An 18277-nucleotide genomic window follows, 5' to 3' on the forward strand; every position below is an offset into this window, starting at 1 on the left:
TACAGAGAATAACTCATGGGAATAAGGTAGAAATGAAGGTGTCTGCAATGCAAGCCAAGGAGACAGCTTGATCTTGGCCCTCTCTCATCTAAAGCTGTGAGAAAATAAATGCTGTATAAGACACCCATTCTGTAGTATTTTGCTATGTGAGTTGGTTCTAGCAGATTGATACAGATTTTCTTTTTTAAATGTGGAATTTTTCTAAAATAAAAGATACAAAAAACCAAAAACTGAGATCTTCAATCTCTAAATTCTATGACTTCAGATAGTAAATCTTATACCAGCTCATATGGATAACTATCTGATTCATTCACACAAAATATTGACAAATATTTGCCATTTTTCTTGAAAGTTTTGAATAAACAGACATAGTTACAGACACAACCATTTCCCCAAAGACCTCATTATAGGATGTCAGACATACCAACAACTCATGGGAAACTACTGTGAGACACAAAGCATGTAGTGTGTGAGGCCACACACATGACTTATCACTTGCAGATATGGTTAATCCAACCATACTTACCTGGGAAAACTTCGGCAATAAAATCTTTTAAATCTTGTACCGTGTTGTCATCGGTGTCAGTTTTGAACTTGATGGTCATGGTGTAAATATTGCCAAATTTGTTCTTGAGATGCTGTGGGCTTCCCAGGCAAACAAACTTTCCCTGCACCATGATGGCTAGCCTGGTACAGAGAGCTTCACACTCCTCCATACTAGGAAAACAAACAAAATTCCAGAATATAAGACAATCATCTCCATTGGAGGGTATCTGTATACCTAACATTTTTGTGATCCCCTTTGAAAATATAATGTTCATTTGCTTATTATCAGGGCCATAGGGAATGAAGCTTTATTAAAATTCAAAACAGTAGAAGACCAAATCTTCCAATGGAACAGATCATAAACATCCTTACCTTATATATTCAAACATTCTTTAGGATTCCATCCATAAGAATCTCACATACTCAAGCAAAATTTCTATACACTATTCCTGGCCCAGATATTTCCCTCTCACAGTCATAGAATTCCTCCGAACCTCCAGCCACACCCCATGAGCCACACCTGTGAGCCACACCTGTGAGCCACACCTGTGAGAGGTTATGATGATGACCTTGCCACTCTCCCTTGTCTTTATCACTGCATTCCAGAGCATGCGCCGGGCTAGTGGGTCCATGCCAGTGGATGGCTCATCTAGGAAGACAACTGTAGAGTTTCCCATTATAGCAATGGCAGTGCTCAGCCTACGTTTGTTTCCTCCACTTCAGAATCGAGGGAGAGAAGAGGAGAATATAGATTTACTCTGCAATAATTTAACAGGTAACACACGCAGTTATAACTCAGATTTTTATTTGCAGGAAAAAAGTTGCCAAGATTTCAAAAGGGCTGAGTATCTGAAAACAGATGCTAAAAAATATTAGAAAGTCCTAATTATATGTGATTGTACTAAGATACAACACTCAAATCTATTAGTAGACAGCAGTTCACTTTCATTTGGAATGGAAAAGATGACTTTTGGTTTATCTAATTTAATTTTAGCCATACTACGAGTTAAATTTAGATTCTTATTCTTGTAGTTCCTTGAGATTCTCTGACTTATAAGCTACATGGTGGATGGTCAGGACAATACAAATAATCTCATCTTTGTCCTTTATGAGGAGACAAAGAACCATAGGAAAACCAGAAGAGAGATACACACTTTTCTAGCTCATTGGCAAAAATTCAAATTGAATCATATTTGTGAGTCTATCTCTGCAAAGAAAAGATGTGGTGCTCCTAGGGTCCTTCTTTGCAGAAGAACATCTGAGTGCTTCAGGTATTGCCTGTTTGTTATGGAGCCTGGGCTAGACTCTTGGCAATTCATTTCAAAGAAGGAAGATGTCAGACTACTTCCTTTGTGGGAGCACCAGCATGTGATCTCACCTCAAAGTGTAAATAAACTTATCAGCCTGTGGTTTCAGATACAGTATTTTCAACAAGTTGTCCACATAGGCTCTAATACTCTTCTCTGGAATCCCCCACACCCTGGCATACATTGTCAATATCTCCCGAGAGGTCATGTAATCCAGCAAGGCATCAAACTGCGGACAATAGCCAACTTTTGACCTTACCTAAAATAAAAGAACATTAAGAGAGGTAAGAGAACTCACTGAGCATCACATAGTAAATATGGATAATAAAAATCTTGAAGTTCTCTGGCCTATGCCTCTGGGACAAACTGATCTATCACAGAGTTCTAGCAAAGAAGTTTGCATCTTTTCCAAGGGGTCACAGACTCACTATGGCTAGGGGTGGGTGCATGGATTATAACTCATGAAGAACTTCATGCATGAAGGTGAATATGCCCAAGATTTATAAAATGATAATAGAGTGGCCCAAGGTTTTGCAGATGCATATTTGTGTGGAGGAGGCTACTCTAGCATTGCTCAACCTGTCATGATGTAAGTCCAATAAGCAGTGTGATGTCTACCCTCAACAAGTAGATGAATGTTTTTGAAACTTGAAACTTTTTCTTTAAGTCGTCAGTCATTCTGTCCCAAGGGACACCAGGATATCTAGAGTGAAGTCTGCTAAAGAGGTAAGTGGATGATTAGCAATCTCTAGGTTAGGTTTAGTGAAATCCTGACTTCTTAGTTGTGATAAGTGGATGAGCGGAGTCCTTAGTCTTTCTCTTATGTGTGATAATGGCTTCTTGAGCATTTTCTATAATACAAGTAAGTGTAGTTGGAATTCTAGCTCTTATTTTCAGATACATTAGTCATACACTAACATAATACATGCTACAGAAAATAGATTACCTGAAGACAAAACACTTACCCACTATGCAATTAAAAGTCAACAGGAAAATAATATCTATGTAAGACAAGACATGTTTTAATATCTCTTTTAAAGGCTAGAAGGTTACAGCAAAATGAAACAAAATGAAAAATCAAAAGTTTTAGTTTATGTTTTAGAAAACTATGACTTTAGGAATGGCTAAATGAAGCCCAGGTATGGCATGGTTGAGCAAGGGCTAAGAGCTGGCTGTAGATGAACATGCCAGTAGGGCATGCTGAAGAGGCAGAGGCAGGAGAATCAAGAAGGAAAGTCGATGATTAAAAATGGAACAACAGGCTCAGAAATGTTAGTAGGAGTACAGCACCTGCTTTCTGATCTAGGTTTATGAAAAACACACAAAGAAAGCAGGGCTGGCATGGGGGCACACGTTTTAATCCTCAGAATTTGGAGGGCAGAGGCAGGCAGATCTATGAGTTCAGGGCCAGCTTGATCTACATAGCAAGCTCTAGGCCAGGGCTACACAGTGAGAGTCTGTCTCAAAAAAAAAAAAACCAAAACAATAAACAGTATTCATAAAAACATTTTAATCTTTTAAAACATGGATGACTGGGAAAGGAAACAAACAGATCAAACAATTTTAGGAGATCAAGAATACTGAAAAATAATAGTAGTGTCAAAGCCATGTTCTCTCATGTAATGATCTAGAGAAATAGACATTTTAGAATGAAAGCACATTATAAAGAAAGCTAACTAACGTATTTGAAAAATGTAGGCATAAAATAGTAGATGCTTCCAGTGTTAATCAGGGATTCCAAATTGTATGGATCCAAAGGATGAGTCTGCACTGTACCTGTTTCTGACAGTATGTTAGAAAGGTGTTAGGAGGTGTTAATAAAGACTAAGTTAGGTTTAGTCACATCCTGACTCATCCTGGAAATGTCTCAGCAGGAGGAAGCCAACCCATCACTGCCCCTGAGTGCTGAGCCAACCCCACATATGGCCTCACATTTGCTCTCGTGTTCTCTAACAAGTCCCAGAAAATTCTGGAACATAAATTTAGTTTAAAATGTTCTGAAGTTTATATATATATATATATATATATATATATATATATATATATATATATAATCTTTCTAGTAAACCAAAATTTCCTGTCTGTTCAAGGCCTTAAATTACTCCAGAACATTATGTTTTTAAAGACAATGGGACAGAAATTCATAAAAGGATATTTCAGTATACAAATTAATAAGCAATCACAAATAGCACACAACACCATCTATATCTGATACTGAAATTACCATATAGATGACAAAATAGCTACAAAGATTATTAAGACATAAAAGGCTGCCATAAATGTTTCCCACCATTTTACCTTCAAAAATTCCCAACATAAAGAGAACTTAAAATAACAACACAAGGAACAGTCTTAAGAACTACAGCAGCAGGAGCCAAAGAGGCTTTGTTTCAGCAGCAGGAAACATACATCCCTCACTGGCTTACACAAGAAACAAACAGAACATATAAAAATGAAGAGCACCACAATTAAGACAGCTGTAGAGACTGAGTTTAAAACAGGCTAACTACAGCTGAAGAAGAGTTACGAAACGGAAGAGAACTCATCTGTAGTTGTAGCTATTTATATAACCTTGTTAACAGGTATTGTATTGAACACAATAACACACTTTAAGCACTCTGTAAGTTTCTTGGTTCATATTAAATTTTCAATAAATGTCAATTAAGTACAGCGTAATAATGAAAAGGAATCAGGAAATAACCTCAATGGAGTAGTTTTATAATTACAGAACTAGGTCATAGATCTAAGATAATGTCTTAGTTAGGGTTTCCTTTGCTGGGAAAAGACACCATGACCAAGCCAACTCTTATAAAGAACAACATTTAATTGGGGCTGGCTTACAGGTTCAGAGGTTCAGTTCATTATCATCAAAGTGGAAAGTGTTCAGGCAGATATGGTGCTGGAGGAGCCTAAAGTTCTACATCTTGATCCAAAGGCACATAGGAAAAGACTGGCTCCCACATGACTAGGAGGAGTGTCTCAAAGCCCATCCCCACAATGACACACTTCCTCCGATAAGGCCACACCTACTCCTACAAGGTCATACCTCCTAATCGTGCCACTCCCTGGGCCTAGCATATACAAACCACGACGACAGATTGCCATGAATTATTTAAATTATCCTATTAAAAGTACATTCTTCAAAAAACAAAATGATTTCTTTCTTCGGGGACTTACAGTTCTTGTCATACAGATCTTTCACTTGCTTGGTTAGAATTACATCAGGATAGTTTATATTATTTATGGCTATTGTGAAGGGTGTTGTTTCTCTAATTTCTTTTTCAGACCATTTATCATTTATATTAAGGAGAGCTACTAATTTCTTTGAGTTAATTTTACATCCAGCCACTTTGCTGAAATTCTTTATCAGCTGTTAGAGTTCTCTGGTAGAATTTTGGGGGTCATTTATGTATACTATCATATCATCCAAAAATATCCTGAGTGATATAACTCAGACCCAAAAGGACATGCAAGGTATGTACTCACTGATAAGTGGATATTAGCCAAAAAGATACCCGTGCTACACCCCAAAGACCCTAAGAAATTAAACAAGAAGGAAGGCCCAAGTGATGCTCAAATCTCCCTTAGAAGGGGGAACAAAATAATCATGGGAGGCAGAGGGAAGGAAGAACCTAGGTAGAAGAAGGAAGGGTAGGAAAGGAGAGGATCAAGTATGAGGGTTGACAGGAGAGAGGCCCAGAGGGCAGGAGAATGAATGGAAATATGCAGCTGCCATGGATGGGGGTTTGGGGAAACTCTGGAAAGTCCCAGAGACCTGGGATGCCGGGGGGCTCCAAGGACTCAATGTGTGTGGCCTTAGCTGAAATGCCCAACAGTGGGAATGTGGAGCCTGAGGAGACCACCTCCAGTAGTCAGACAGGACCCCCAATTGGAGGGTTTTTTTTGACCCAAATTGCTCATCTAAAAGAAATGCGGGGACAAAAAATAGAGCAGAGACTGAACAAATGGCCAACTAGTGACTGGCCCACCTTGGGATCCATTAAATGGACAGGCACCAATTCCTGACATTATTACTGATGCTACGTTATGCTTACAGACAGGAACTTGGCATAACTATCCTCTGAAAGGTCTTCCAGCAGCAGACTGAGACAAATGCAGATACTTACAAGCAAAGCAACTTAGGTTGGGGAACCATATAGAAGAGTTAGGGGAGAATTTAAGGAACTGAAAGGGGTAGCAACACCATAGGAAGACCAACAGTGTCAACTAGCCTGGACCCCTGGAAGCTTCTAGGGACTGAGCCACCAACCAAAGAGCATGCACAGACATGTCTAAGGCCCTTCAGCACACATGTAGCAGAGGACCGCCTTGTCTATAATCTCAGTGGAAGAGCATGTGCCTAATCCTGTAGTGACTTGATACCCCAGGATGGAGGGATACCCAGAAGAGGCAGCCTGTCAGAGGCAAAGAGCAGGGGGGTGGGTTCAGGGGGAAGAACTCTGAGAGGAGGACTGGAAGGAGATCAACATTTGAGGGAAAAAGTAAATTAGATAATTAATAAAATATTTCAATAAATCCTAAAATCAGGAACAAGGCAAGGATATTATTTTCTTCAATTATATTCAATATGGTGCTTGAAGTTGTAAATTCACCAATCAGCTTCTCAGTTGTTCCTTCTTCTCTTAGGTAAAGCTAATAGCTGGAGAGTGTTAGATTGGGCATTTCCTGCAGGTTTTTCAGGCTCTGGTTACATAACTTCTATGGTCAGACTTTTTGAAGACAGGATGCTCTGTGTAGCGTTTCCTGTTTCATTTCTCCTGCAGGCTGTTCAAAGGGTTTTCCTCTGCCCGTCACACCGAGGACCTGGTTGAGTTGCCAGGAGATAAAATTCACAGTACAAGAGTACCAGCCAGATGACGGGCTTCCCAATCGAGTTTTGTTTGTTTGCTTGTTTGCCTGTGTATGTGCATGTGTGCGTGCTTGCATGAGTATGAGAATTCATACAGAGGTCAAAGAACAACTTCTACCTTTTTTGAGGTTGGGTCTCTTGAGATACACCATATATACTCAAGTGGCTGTCATTCTCCTTTCTCTGCCATCTTGCTGTAGGAATGCTGGGATTACATATACTTATCTTACAGCATCTGGCTTTTATGTGGCCTCTGGGTATCCAAACTCAGATCATCAGGCCTGTGCAGCAGGATCTGAACCACAACCATCTCCATCCTGCTCTGCAGTTTTGTGCTGGATAAGGAGTGAGTTGTTTGTTTGTTTTTCTTCCTCTGTGCCTTAATTTTGGGGGCAGTTGGTTTCCAGTTCAGATTTTCTTTTTTGAAACAGGGTCTTACTGTATAGACAAGATTGGCCTAGAACTTGGAGATCCATATGCGTTGCCTCCTGAGTGCTGGTGGTATTAAAGGCATGTGGCACCATACCCAGTTGGTTTGGATGTTTAATTGTTGGGGTTGGACTAAAAACTTCAAGGTTCTTCTTAAATACTAGGCTGGACACTGTGAGTCTAATGGATGTTTGAGTGCTTTATGTGCCATGCTTGAGGTGCTGCTGAGAGAAGTTGTGTCTCATTTGGAAGACACTTCTCTCAACGTGAGGCTGCCTTTCTTACCGTCCTGTGTTCCCTTAAATTTCATGTCTCTTTCTAGACGCTACTGTCAGTTGCACCCCTGGGTCATGAGGGTGTTTGTTAGCATACCTTTAAAATATTTCTGGTGATGCTGTAGCCTTCAATGAACACATCCCCAGAGGTAGCTATCTCTTCTCCAGTCAGAATTTTAAAGGTAGTGGTTTTCCCAGCTCCATTTAATCCCAGCAGTCCAAAGCACTCCTCCTTTTGAATGGAGACAGAGATATTTCTCACAGCCAGAGTGGGTGGAATTTTAAAATATATCTTAAAAACAAAGAAAACACAAAATACATGCAAAATGTGTAATTGGATGGTTCAAACACAAAGTTTCAAACCTTTACAGACAGCAATGCTTCAGACAGGTTCACAAGAACTCTACATCCCATACTTTGGGATCTACTAGCCATAGATCCACAGGTTCACCATGAGCTCTCAGTGCTTATCTTAGGGAATGAAGCCTTATGCTAGCCATTGAAGGACATTTACCTTTATGAGCTCTTTAATGAGCACAGTAGAATTCAGTGAGCGCCAAGGATGGTTCAGGATAGTCTCTCTTTCATTTTGTACATCTTCCTCTTCTGAGTATCCAGATAACTCCTCAGACATTCTAACCTGAATTGGGAAAGCAAGAATGGGTGTTATACACTGAATATCTTGCTAAGACTGGATGAATTAATGAAGACTGAACTGGAGGATTCTTCCAGAGTGTCAAAACAGAAGTTAAGAGACTTCCTGCACACAACCACAGCTCTCTTAGAAAAACATATTTCGATCTGGGGGAGTCATCTTGGTTCCAGGATTCTGCCGAGACTAGTCTGCACAGGTGAGAGTGTGGACTACAGAAGCTAACAGCTTCTGGGAAAGGCAGAAGCCACAGAGATTGAGAGGCAGACCCCATTTCGGGCTCCAGACATCTGGGCACCTTCCCTGCCAGAGGAGAGGTGTCCACCCTGCCCAGGAGGGCTTTGCCACAGCACCTGGGGGAGCCATCTTGGTTCCCAGATCCCACCAAGACTAGTCTGCACAGGGGAGAGTGTGGACTACAGAAGCTACACAGATCCTGGGACAAGCCCTGTTTTGGGCCTTCATCTTCTGCCACGAGGCCAGATATCTGTCCACCTTCCCTGCAAAAGGAGAGCTTGCCTGCAGAGAGTGCTCTAACCACTGAAACTTAGGAGAGAGCTAGTCTTCCAGGTATGCTGATAGAGGATGACAGAATCACAGGAAGAACAAGCTCTAACCAGAGACAACTATAACAACTAACTCCAGAGATTACCAGATGGCAAAAGGCAAATGTAAGAATCTTACGAACAGAAACCAAGACCACTCACCATCATCAGAACCCAGCACTCCCACCTCAGCCAGTCCTGGGCACCCCAACACACCCGAAAAGCTAGACCTGAATTTAAAAGCATATCTCATGATGATGGTAGAGGACATCAAGAAGGACTTTAATAACTCACTTAAAGAAATACAGGAGAACACTGCTAAAGAGGAACAGGTCCTTAAAGAAAAACAGGAAAACACAACCAAACAGATAGAAGTCCTTAAAGAAACACAGGAAAACACATCCAAACAGGTGATGCAAATGAACAAAACCATACTAGACCTAAAAAGGGAAGTATACACAATAAAGAAAACCCAAAGTGAGGCAACGCTGGAGATAGAAACCCTAGGAAAGAAATCTGGAACCATAGATGCGAGCATCAGCAACAGAATACAAGAGATGAAAGAGGTGCAGAAGATTCCATAGATAACATTGGAACAACAATCAAAGAAAATACAAAATGCAAAAAGATCCTAACTCAAAACATCCAGGAAATTCAGGACAAAATGAGAAGACCAAACCTACGGATAATAGGAGTAGATGAGAATGAAGATTTTCAACTTAAAGGGCCAGCAAATATCTTCAACAAAATTATAGAAGAAAACTTCCCAAACCTAAAGAAAGAGATGCCCATGAACATACAAGAAGCCTACAGAACTCCAAATAGACTGGACCAGAAAAGAAATTCCTCCCGACACATAATAATCAGAGGAACAAATGCACTAAATAAGGATAGAATATTAAAAGCAGTAAGGGAAAAGGGTCAAGTAACATATAAAGGCAGGCCTATCAGAATTACACCAGACTTTTCATCAGAGACTATGAAAGCCAGAAGAACCTGGACAGATGTTATACAGACACTAAGAGAAAACAAATGCCAGCCCAGGCTACTATACCCAGCCAAACTCTCAATTACCATAGATGGAGAAACCAAAGTATTCCACAACAAAACCAAATTCACACATTATCTTTCCACGAATCCAGCCCTTCAAAGGATAATAACAGAAAAAAACCAATACAAGGATGGAAACCACATCCTAGAAAAAGAAAGAAAGTAATCCTTCAACAAACCTAAAAGAAGACAGCCACAAGAACAGAATGCCAACTCTAACAACAAAAATAATAGGAAGCAACAGTTACTTTTCCTTAATATCTCTTAATATCAATGGACTCAATTCCCCAATAAAAAGACATAGACTAACAGACTGGCTACACAAACAGGACCCAACATTTTGCTGCTTACAGAAAACTGATCTCAGGGAAAAAGACAGACACTACCTCAGAGTGAAAGGCTGGAAAACAGTTTTCCAAGCAAATGGTCTGAAGGAACAAGTTGGAGTACCCATTATAATATTGAATAAAATTGACTTCCAACACAAAGTTATCAAAAAAGACAAGGAGGGTACTTCATACTCATCAAAGGTAAAATCTTCCAAGAGGAACTCTCAATTCTCAATATCTATGCTCCAAATGCAAGGGCAGCCATACTCATTAAAGAAACTTTAGCAAAGCTCAAAACACACATTGCACCTCACAAAATAATAGTGGGAGACTTCAACACACCACTTCCATCAATGGACAGATCATGGAAACAGAAACTAAACAGGTACACAGTAAAACTAATAGAAGTTATGAAACAAACGGATTTAACAGATATCTACAGAACATTTTATCCTAAAACAAAAGGATATACCTTCTTCTCAGCACCTCATGGTACCTTCTCCAAAATTGACCTATAATTGGTCACAAAACAGGCCTCAACAGATACAAAAATATTGAAATTGTCCCATGCATCCTATCAGATCACTAGGACTAAGGCGGATCTTCAATACAACATAAATAATAGAAAGCCAACACACACGTGGAAACTGAACAACACTCTTCTCAATAATACCATGGTCAAGGAAGGAATAAAGAAAGAAATTAAAGACCTTTTAGAGTTTAGTGAAAATGAAGCCACAACATACCCAAACTTATGGGACACAATGAAAGCATTTCTAAGAGGGAAACTCATAGCTCTGGGTGCCTCCAAAAAGAAACTAGAGAGAGCACACACTAGCAGCTTGACAACACACCTATAATCTCTAGAACAAAAGGAAGCAAATTCACACAGGAGGAGTAGATGGCAGGAAATAATCAAACTAAGGGGCGAAATCAACCAAGTGGAAACAAGAAGAACTATTCAAAGAATCAACCAATGAAGAGCTAGTTCTTTGTTAAAATCAACAAGATAGATAAACCCTTAGCCAGACTCACTAGAGGGCACAGGGACAGCATCCTAATTAACAAAATCAGAAATGAAACGGGAGACATCCAAAACACCATCAGATCCTTCTATAAAAGGCTATACTCAATAAAACTAGAAAACCTGGATGAAATGGACAAATTTTGAGACAGATACCAGGTACCAAAGTTAAATCAGGATCACATTAATGATCTAAACAGTCCTATAATCCCTAAAGAAATAGAAGCAGTCATTAATAGTCTCCCAACCAAAAAAAAAGCCCAGGACCAGATGGGTTTAGTGCAGAGTTCTATCAGACCTTCAAAGAAGATCTAATCCCAGTTCTTCACAAACTATTCCACAAAATAGAAGGAGAAGGTACTCTACCCAACTCATTCTATAAAGCCACAATTACTCTGACACCTAAACCACAGAAAGACCCCACTAAGATAGAGAACTTCAGACCAATTTCCCTTATGAATATAGATGCAAAAATCCTCAATAAAATTCTCGCTAACCGAATTGAAGAACACATCAAAACAGTCATCCATCCTGACCAAGTAGGTTTCATTCCAGGGATGCAGGGATGGTTTAATATACGGAAATCCATCAAAGTAATCCAGTATATAAACAAACTCAAAGACAAAAACCACATGATCATCTCGTTAGATGCAGAGAAAGCATTTGACAAAATCCAACACCCATTCATGATAAAAGTCTTGGAAAGATCAGGAATTCAAGGTCCATACCTAAACATGATAAAAGCAATATACAGCAAACCAGTAGCCAACATCAAAGTAAATGGTGAGAAGCTGGAAGCAATTCCACTAAAATCAGGGACTAGACAAGGCTATCCACTTTCTCCCTACCTATTCAATATAGTACTTGTAGTCCTAGACAGAGCAATTTGACAAGATCAAGAATCGACAAATCGGACCTCATAAAATTGCAAAGCTTCTGTAAGGCAAAAGACACCGTCAATAAGACAAAAAGGCCACCAACAGATTGGGAAAGGATCTTTACCTATCCTAAATCAGATAGGGGACTAATATCCAATATATATAAAGAACTCAAGAAGGTGGACTCCAGAAAATCAAATAACCCTATTAAAAATGGGGTCAGCGCAAAACAAAGAATTCTCACCTGAGGAATACGGAGTGGCCCATATGTGTGTTTCACTTCAAGTGATACAAACTTTTTATTTTAAGACAAGTTTGACTTACTAGCAATGCTCTAGGCAGCTTTTCTAAGGGTAAAGCCTTGAACAACTATGTTCAATGTTAGAAGCTATCCTCAATTTTATTGTCTTTGCTCTGCATCCTACTTGGTGCCATTTTTAGCACCAACTACTAAAGCTTGACATAATCCAGACAGAGAAATAAGTCACAACCTACCACTTAATGGATTTCTGCAAAGGTTGTGTCTGTCAATGCTTTTCATTCTCTATTTTCCATTAGTTTCATTAGTTTGGTATGTAGCATATGCTTTTTGGTTTTGTCTATTTTCTTTTGGTCATATCATGGATGAGTAAGTTACAATATGTCCCTTCTCATCACTACATTCTATCCAATTTTATTTTATTTTTTTTAGATATTTACTTTGTTTACATTTCAATGTTGTCCCTTTTCCTGGTTTCGCCTCCAAAAACTCCTTATCCCCTACCCCTTACCCCTGCTTACCAACCCACCCACACCTGCTTCCTGGCCCTGACATATCCCTACACTGGGGCATAGAGCCTTCACAGAACCAAGGGCCTCTCTTCCCATTGATGACTGACTAGACCATCCTCTGCTACATATGCAGTTGGAGCCATGAGTCTCGCCATGTGTGCTCTTTGGTTGGTGATTTAGTCCCTGGGAGCTCTGGGAGTTCTGGTTAGTTCATATTGTTGTTCCTTCTATGGGGCTGCTAACCCCTTCAGCTCCTTGGGTCCTTTATCCAGCTCTTCATTGGGGACCCTGTGCTCAGTCCAATGGTAGACTGCGGGGATCCACATTTGTATTTGTCAGGCACTGGTGGAGCCTCTCTGGAGACTGCTATAACAGGCTTCTGTCAGTAAGCACTTGTTGGCATCCACAAAAGGGTCTGGGTTTGGTGGTTGTATATAGGATGGATCCCCAGATGGGGCAGTCCCTGGATAGTCATTCCTTCAGTCTCTGCCCCACACTTTGTCTTTGTAATTACTTCCATGAATATTTTGTTCCCCCTTCTAAGAAAAATCGAAGTATCTACACTTTAGTATTCCTTCTTCTTGAATTTCATGTAGACTGTGAATTAAATCTTGGGTATTCTGAGGTTCTAAGCTAATATTCACTTATCATTGAGTGCATACCATATGTGTCATTTTGTGATTTGGTTACCTCACTCAGGATGATATCCTCCAGATCCATCCATTTGCCTAAGAATTTCATAAATTCATTGTTTTTAATAGCTGAGTTGTACTCCATTGTGTAAATGTACCACATTTCCTGTATCCATTCCTCTGTTGAGGGACATCTGGGTTCTTTCTAGCTTCTGCCTATTACAAATAAGGCTGCAATGAACATAGTGGAGCATGTGTCCATATTTCATGTTGGAGCATCTTCTGGGTATATGCCCAGGAGTGGTAAAACTGGCTCCTTAGGTAGTATTATGTCTAAGTTTCTGAGCAACCACCAGACTGATTTCCAGAGTGGTTGTACCAGCTTGCAATCTCACCAGCAATAGAGGAGTGTTCTACTTTCTCCTTGCCAGCATCTACTGTCACCTGAGTTTTTGATCTTAGCCATTCTGAATGATGAGAGGTGAAATCCCATGGTTGTTTTGATTTATTTCCCTGATGAATAAGGATGCTAAACATTTCTTTAGGTGCTTCTCAGCCATTTGGTATTTCTCAGTTGAGAATTCTTTGTTTAGCTCTGTACCCCAATTTTTAATCGGGTTATATGGTTCTCTGGAGTCTAACTTCTTGAGTTCTTTGTATATATTGGATATTAGCCCTCTATCAGTATAGGATTGGTAAAGACATTTTTTTGCAATCTGTTGGTTGCTGTATTGTCTTATTGACAGTGTCCTTTCCCTTAAAGAAGCTTTGCAATTTTATGAGGTCCCATTTGTTGATTCTTAATCTTACAACACAAGCCATTGGGGTTGAGTTCAGGATTTTTTTTCCCCTGTGTGCATATCTTCGAGGCTCTTTCCCACTTTCTCCTCTATAAGTTTCAGTGTCTCTGGTTTTATGTGGAGGTCCTTGATCCACTTAGATTTGACCTTAGTACAAGGAGATAGGAATGGATCAATTCGCATTCTTCTACATGATAACCACCAGTTGGGCCAGCACCATTTGTTGAAAATGCTGTCTTTTTTCCACTGGATGGTTTTAGCTCCCTTGTCCAAGATCAAGTGACCATAGGTGTGTGGGTTCATTTCTGGGTCTTCAATTCCATTCCATTGATCTACCTGCCTGTCACTGTATTAATACCATGCAGGGTTTTTTGTTTGTTTGGTTTGTTTGTTTGTTTGTTTGTTTGTTTTTTTATCACAATTGCTCTGTAGTAGAGCTTGAGGTCAGGGATGGTGATTCCACCAGAGGTTCTTTTATTGTTGAGAATAGTTTTTACTATCCTAGGTTTTTTGTTATTCCAGATGAATTTGGAAATTGGTCTTCCTAACTCTGTGAAGAATTGAGTTGGAATTTTGATAGGGCTTGCATTGAATCTGTTGATTGCTTCGGCAAGGTGGCCATTTTTACTGTAGTAATCCTGCCAATCCATGAGCATGGGAGATATTTCCATCATCTGAGATCTTTAATTGCTTTCTTCAGAGACTTGAAGTTCTTATCATACAGATCTTTCACTTGGTTAGTTAGAGTCATACCACAGTATTTTATATTATTTGTGACTATTGTGAAGGGTGTTGTTTCCCTAATTTCTTTCACAGCCCGTTTATCCTTTGAGTAGAGGAAGGCCACTGATTTGTTTGAGTTAATTTTATATCCAGGTACTTTGCTGAATTTGTATATCAGGTTTAGGAATTCTCTGGTGGAATTTTTAGGATCACTTAAGTATACTATCATGTCATCTGCACATTGTGATAGTTTGACTTCTTCCTTTCCAATTTGTGTCCCTTTGATCTCCTTTTATTGTCTAATTGCTTGGGCTAGGACTTCGAGTACTATATTGAATAGGTAGGGAGAGAGTGGGTAGCCTTGTTTAACCCTGATTTTAGTGGGTTTGCTACAAGTTTCTCTGCATTTGGCTTGATATTGGCTACTGGTTTGGTGTATATTGCTTTTACGATCTTTCAGTATGTGCCTTGAATTCCTGATCTTTCCAAGACTTTTATCATGAAGGCGTGTTGGATTTTGTCAAATGCTTTCTCAGAATCTTTGAGTTTGTTTATATAGTGGAATATGTTGATGGATTTCCATATATTGAATCATTCCTGTATCCCTGGGATGAAGCCTACTTGGTCATGATGGATGAATAGTTTTGATGTGTTCTTATATTCGATTTGCAAGATATTTATTGAGTATTTTTGCATCAATATTCATAAGAGGAATTGGTCTGAAGTGCTCTTACTTTGTTGGGTTTTTGAGTGGTTTAGGTATCAGTGTAATTGTGGCTTCATAGAACAAATTGGGTAGAGTACCTTCTGTGTCTATTTTGTGGAATAGTTTGAGGGTATTGGGATTAGGTCTTCTTTGAAGGTCTGATAGATCTCTACACTAAACCCATCTGGTCCTGGAATTTTTTCGTTGGGAGACTATTAATGACTGTTTCTATTTCTTTAGGGGATATGGGACTATTTAGATCATTTATCTGTTCCTGCTTTAGCTTTGGTACCTGGTATCTGTCTAGAAAATTGTTCATTTCATCCAGATTTTCCAGTTTTGTTGAGTATAGGCTTTTGTAGTAGGATATGAGGATTTTTTTTCTCGGTTTCTGTGGTATGGCTCCCTTTTCATTTCTGATTTTTGTTAATTAGGATACTGCCTCTGTGCCTCCTAGTTAGTCTGGCTAAGGGTTTATATATTTTGTTGATTTTCTCAAAGAACCAACTCTTGGTTTGGTTTTCTTTGTATAGATCTTTTTGTTTCTACTTGGTTGAGTTCAGCCCTGAGTTTGATTATTCTCAGCTGTCTACTCCTCTTGGGTGAATTTGCTTCTTTTTGTTTTAGAGCTTTCAGGTGAGCTGTCAAGCTGCTAGTGTATGCTCTCTCCAGTTTCTTTTTGGAGGCACTCAGTGCTATGAGTTTTTCTCTTAGCACTGCCTTCATTGTGTCCCATAACTTTGGGTAAGTTGTGGTTTCATTCTCATTAAACTCTAAAATGTCCTTAATCTCTTTCTTTATTTCTTCTTTGACCACGTTATTATTGAGTGCATTGTTGTTCAGTTTCAAAGTGTATGTGTGCTTTCTGTTGTTTATGTTGTTATTGAAGACCAGCCTTATACCGTGGTGATTTGATAGGATGCACAGGATTATTTCAATCTTCTTGTATCTGTTGAGGCCTGTTTTGTGACTATTTATATGGTCAGTTTTGGAGAAGGTACCATGAGGTGCTGAGAAGAAGGTATATTCTTTTGTTTTAGGATAAAATGTTATATAGATATTTGTTAAATCCATTTGATTAATAACTTCTGTTAGTTTCACCGTGTCTTTGTTTAGTTTCTGTTTACATGATCTTTCCATTGCTGAGAGTGGGTGTTGAAGTCTCCCACTATTATTGTGTGCATTGTAGTGTATGCTTTGAGCCTTAGTAAAGTTTCTTTTATGAATGTGTGTACCCTTGCATTAGGAGCATAGATGTTTAGAATAGAGAGTTTTTCTTGGTAGATTTTTCCTTTGATGAGTATGACGTTTCCTTTCTTATCTTTTTTGATAACTTTAGGTTGGAAGTCGATTTTATTCGTTATTAGAATGGCTACTCCTCTTGGGACCATTTGCTTGGAGAATTGTTTTCCAGAATTTTATTTTGAGGTAGTGTCTGTTTCTGCCACTGAGGACAGAGGTGGGTTTCCTTTATGCAGCAAAATGCTGGGTCCTGTTTACATATCCTGTTTATTAGTCTAAGTCTTTTTTTGGGGGAATTGAGTCCATTGATATTAAGAGGTATTAAGGAAAAAAAGATTGTTGCTTCCCATTACTTTTGTTGTTATAGGTGGAATTTTTTTTTTGTGGTTATCTTCTTTTTGTTTTGTTTAAAGAAGATTATTTTCTTGATTTTTCTAGGGTGTAGTTTCCCTCCTTGTGTTGGAGTTTTCCATTTATTACCCTTTGAAGGGCTGGATTTGTGGAGAGATATTGTGTAAATTTGGTTTTGTCATAGAATATCTTGATTTCTCCATCTATGGTAATTGAGAGTTTTGCTGGGTATAGTAGCCTGGGCTGGTATTTGTGTTCTTTTAGTGTGTATATGACATCTGCCCAGGATCTTCCGGATTTCATAGTCTCTGGTGAGAAGTCTGGAGTAATTCTAATACGCCTGCCTTTATATTTTGCTTGACCTTTTTTCTTTACTGCTTTTAATATTCTTTCTTTGTTTTGTGCATTTGATGTTTTGATTATTATGTGATCGGAAGAATTTATTTCCTGATCCAATCTATTTGGAGTTCTGTAGGCTTCTTGTATGTTCATGAGCATCTCTTTCTTTAGGTTAGGGAAGTTTTATTCTATAATTTTGTTGAAGATATTTACTGGCCCTTTAAGTTGGGAATCTTCACTCTCTTCCATATTTATTATCCTTAGGTTTGGTCTTCTCACTGAGTCCTGGATTTCCTGGACGTTTTATTTATGATCTTTTTACATTTTGCATTTTCTTTGACTGTTGTGTCAATGTTTTCTATAGTATCTCTGTGCCTGAGATTCTCTCTTCCATTTTTTGTATTCTGTTGGTGATGTTTGCATCTATGGCTCCGGATCTCTTTCTAGGTTTTCTATCTCCAGAGTTGTCTCCCTTTGTGATTTCTTTATTGTTTCTGCTTCCATTTTAAGATCCTAGATGATTTTGTTCAATTCCTTCACCTGTTTGGATGTGTTTTTCTGTAATTCTTTAAGGTATTTTTGTGTTTCTTCTTTAGGGCTTTCACCTTTTTTATCTGTGTTCTCCTGTAATTCTTTAAGAGATATTTGTGTTCCCTCTTTAAGGGCTTCTACCTGTTACCTGTGTTCTCCTGTATTTCTTTAAGGGAGTTATTTATATCTTTCTTAAAATCTTCTATCAGCATCATGAGATATGATTTTAACTCCACATCTTGCTTTTCTGGTGTGTTGGGGAATCTAGGACTTGCTG

General features: G+C 39.0%; 1 protein-coding gene across 1 annotated transcript in view; it reads right to left on the bottom strand.

Moving 5' to 3' along the window:
* Positions 1-18277, bottom strand: part of LOC110298830 (phospholipid-transporting ATPase ABCA3-like) — a 108769-nt gene that overhangs the window by 5764 nt on the left and 84728 nt on the right. The window contains exons 26-30 of the mRNA XM_021168316.2: positions 7942-8067; positions 7525-7719; positions 1925-2112; positions 1093-1263; positions 527-717 (exon numbers count right to left, since the gene is read on the bottom strand). Coding sequence (XP_021023975.1) covers positions 527-717; positions 1093-1263; positions 1925-2112; positions 7525-7719; positions 7942-8067 — 871 coding nt within the window. The remainder of the gene's footprint in view (positions 1-526; positions 718-1092; positions 1264-1924; positions 2113-7524; positions 7720-7941; positions 8068-18277) is intronic.

This window comes from Mus caroli, unplaced genomic scaffold, assembly GCF_978045245.1.
Source record: "Mus caroli unplaced genomic scaffold, Mus_caroli_1 scaffold_8, whole genome shotgun sequence".
Taxonomy (NCBI): Eukaryota; Metazoa; Chordata; class Mammalia; order Rodentia; family Muridae; genus Mus; species Mus caroli.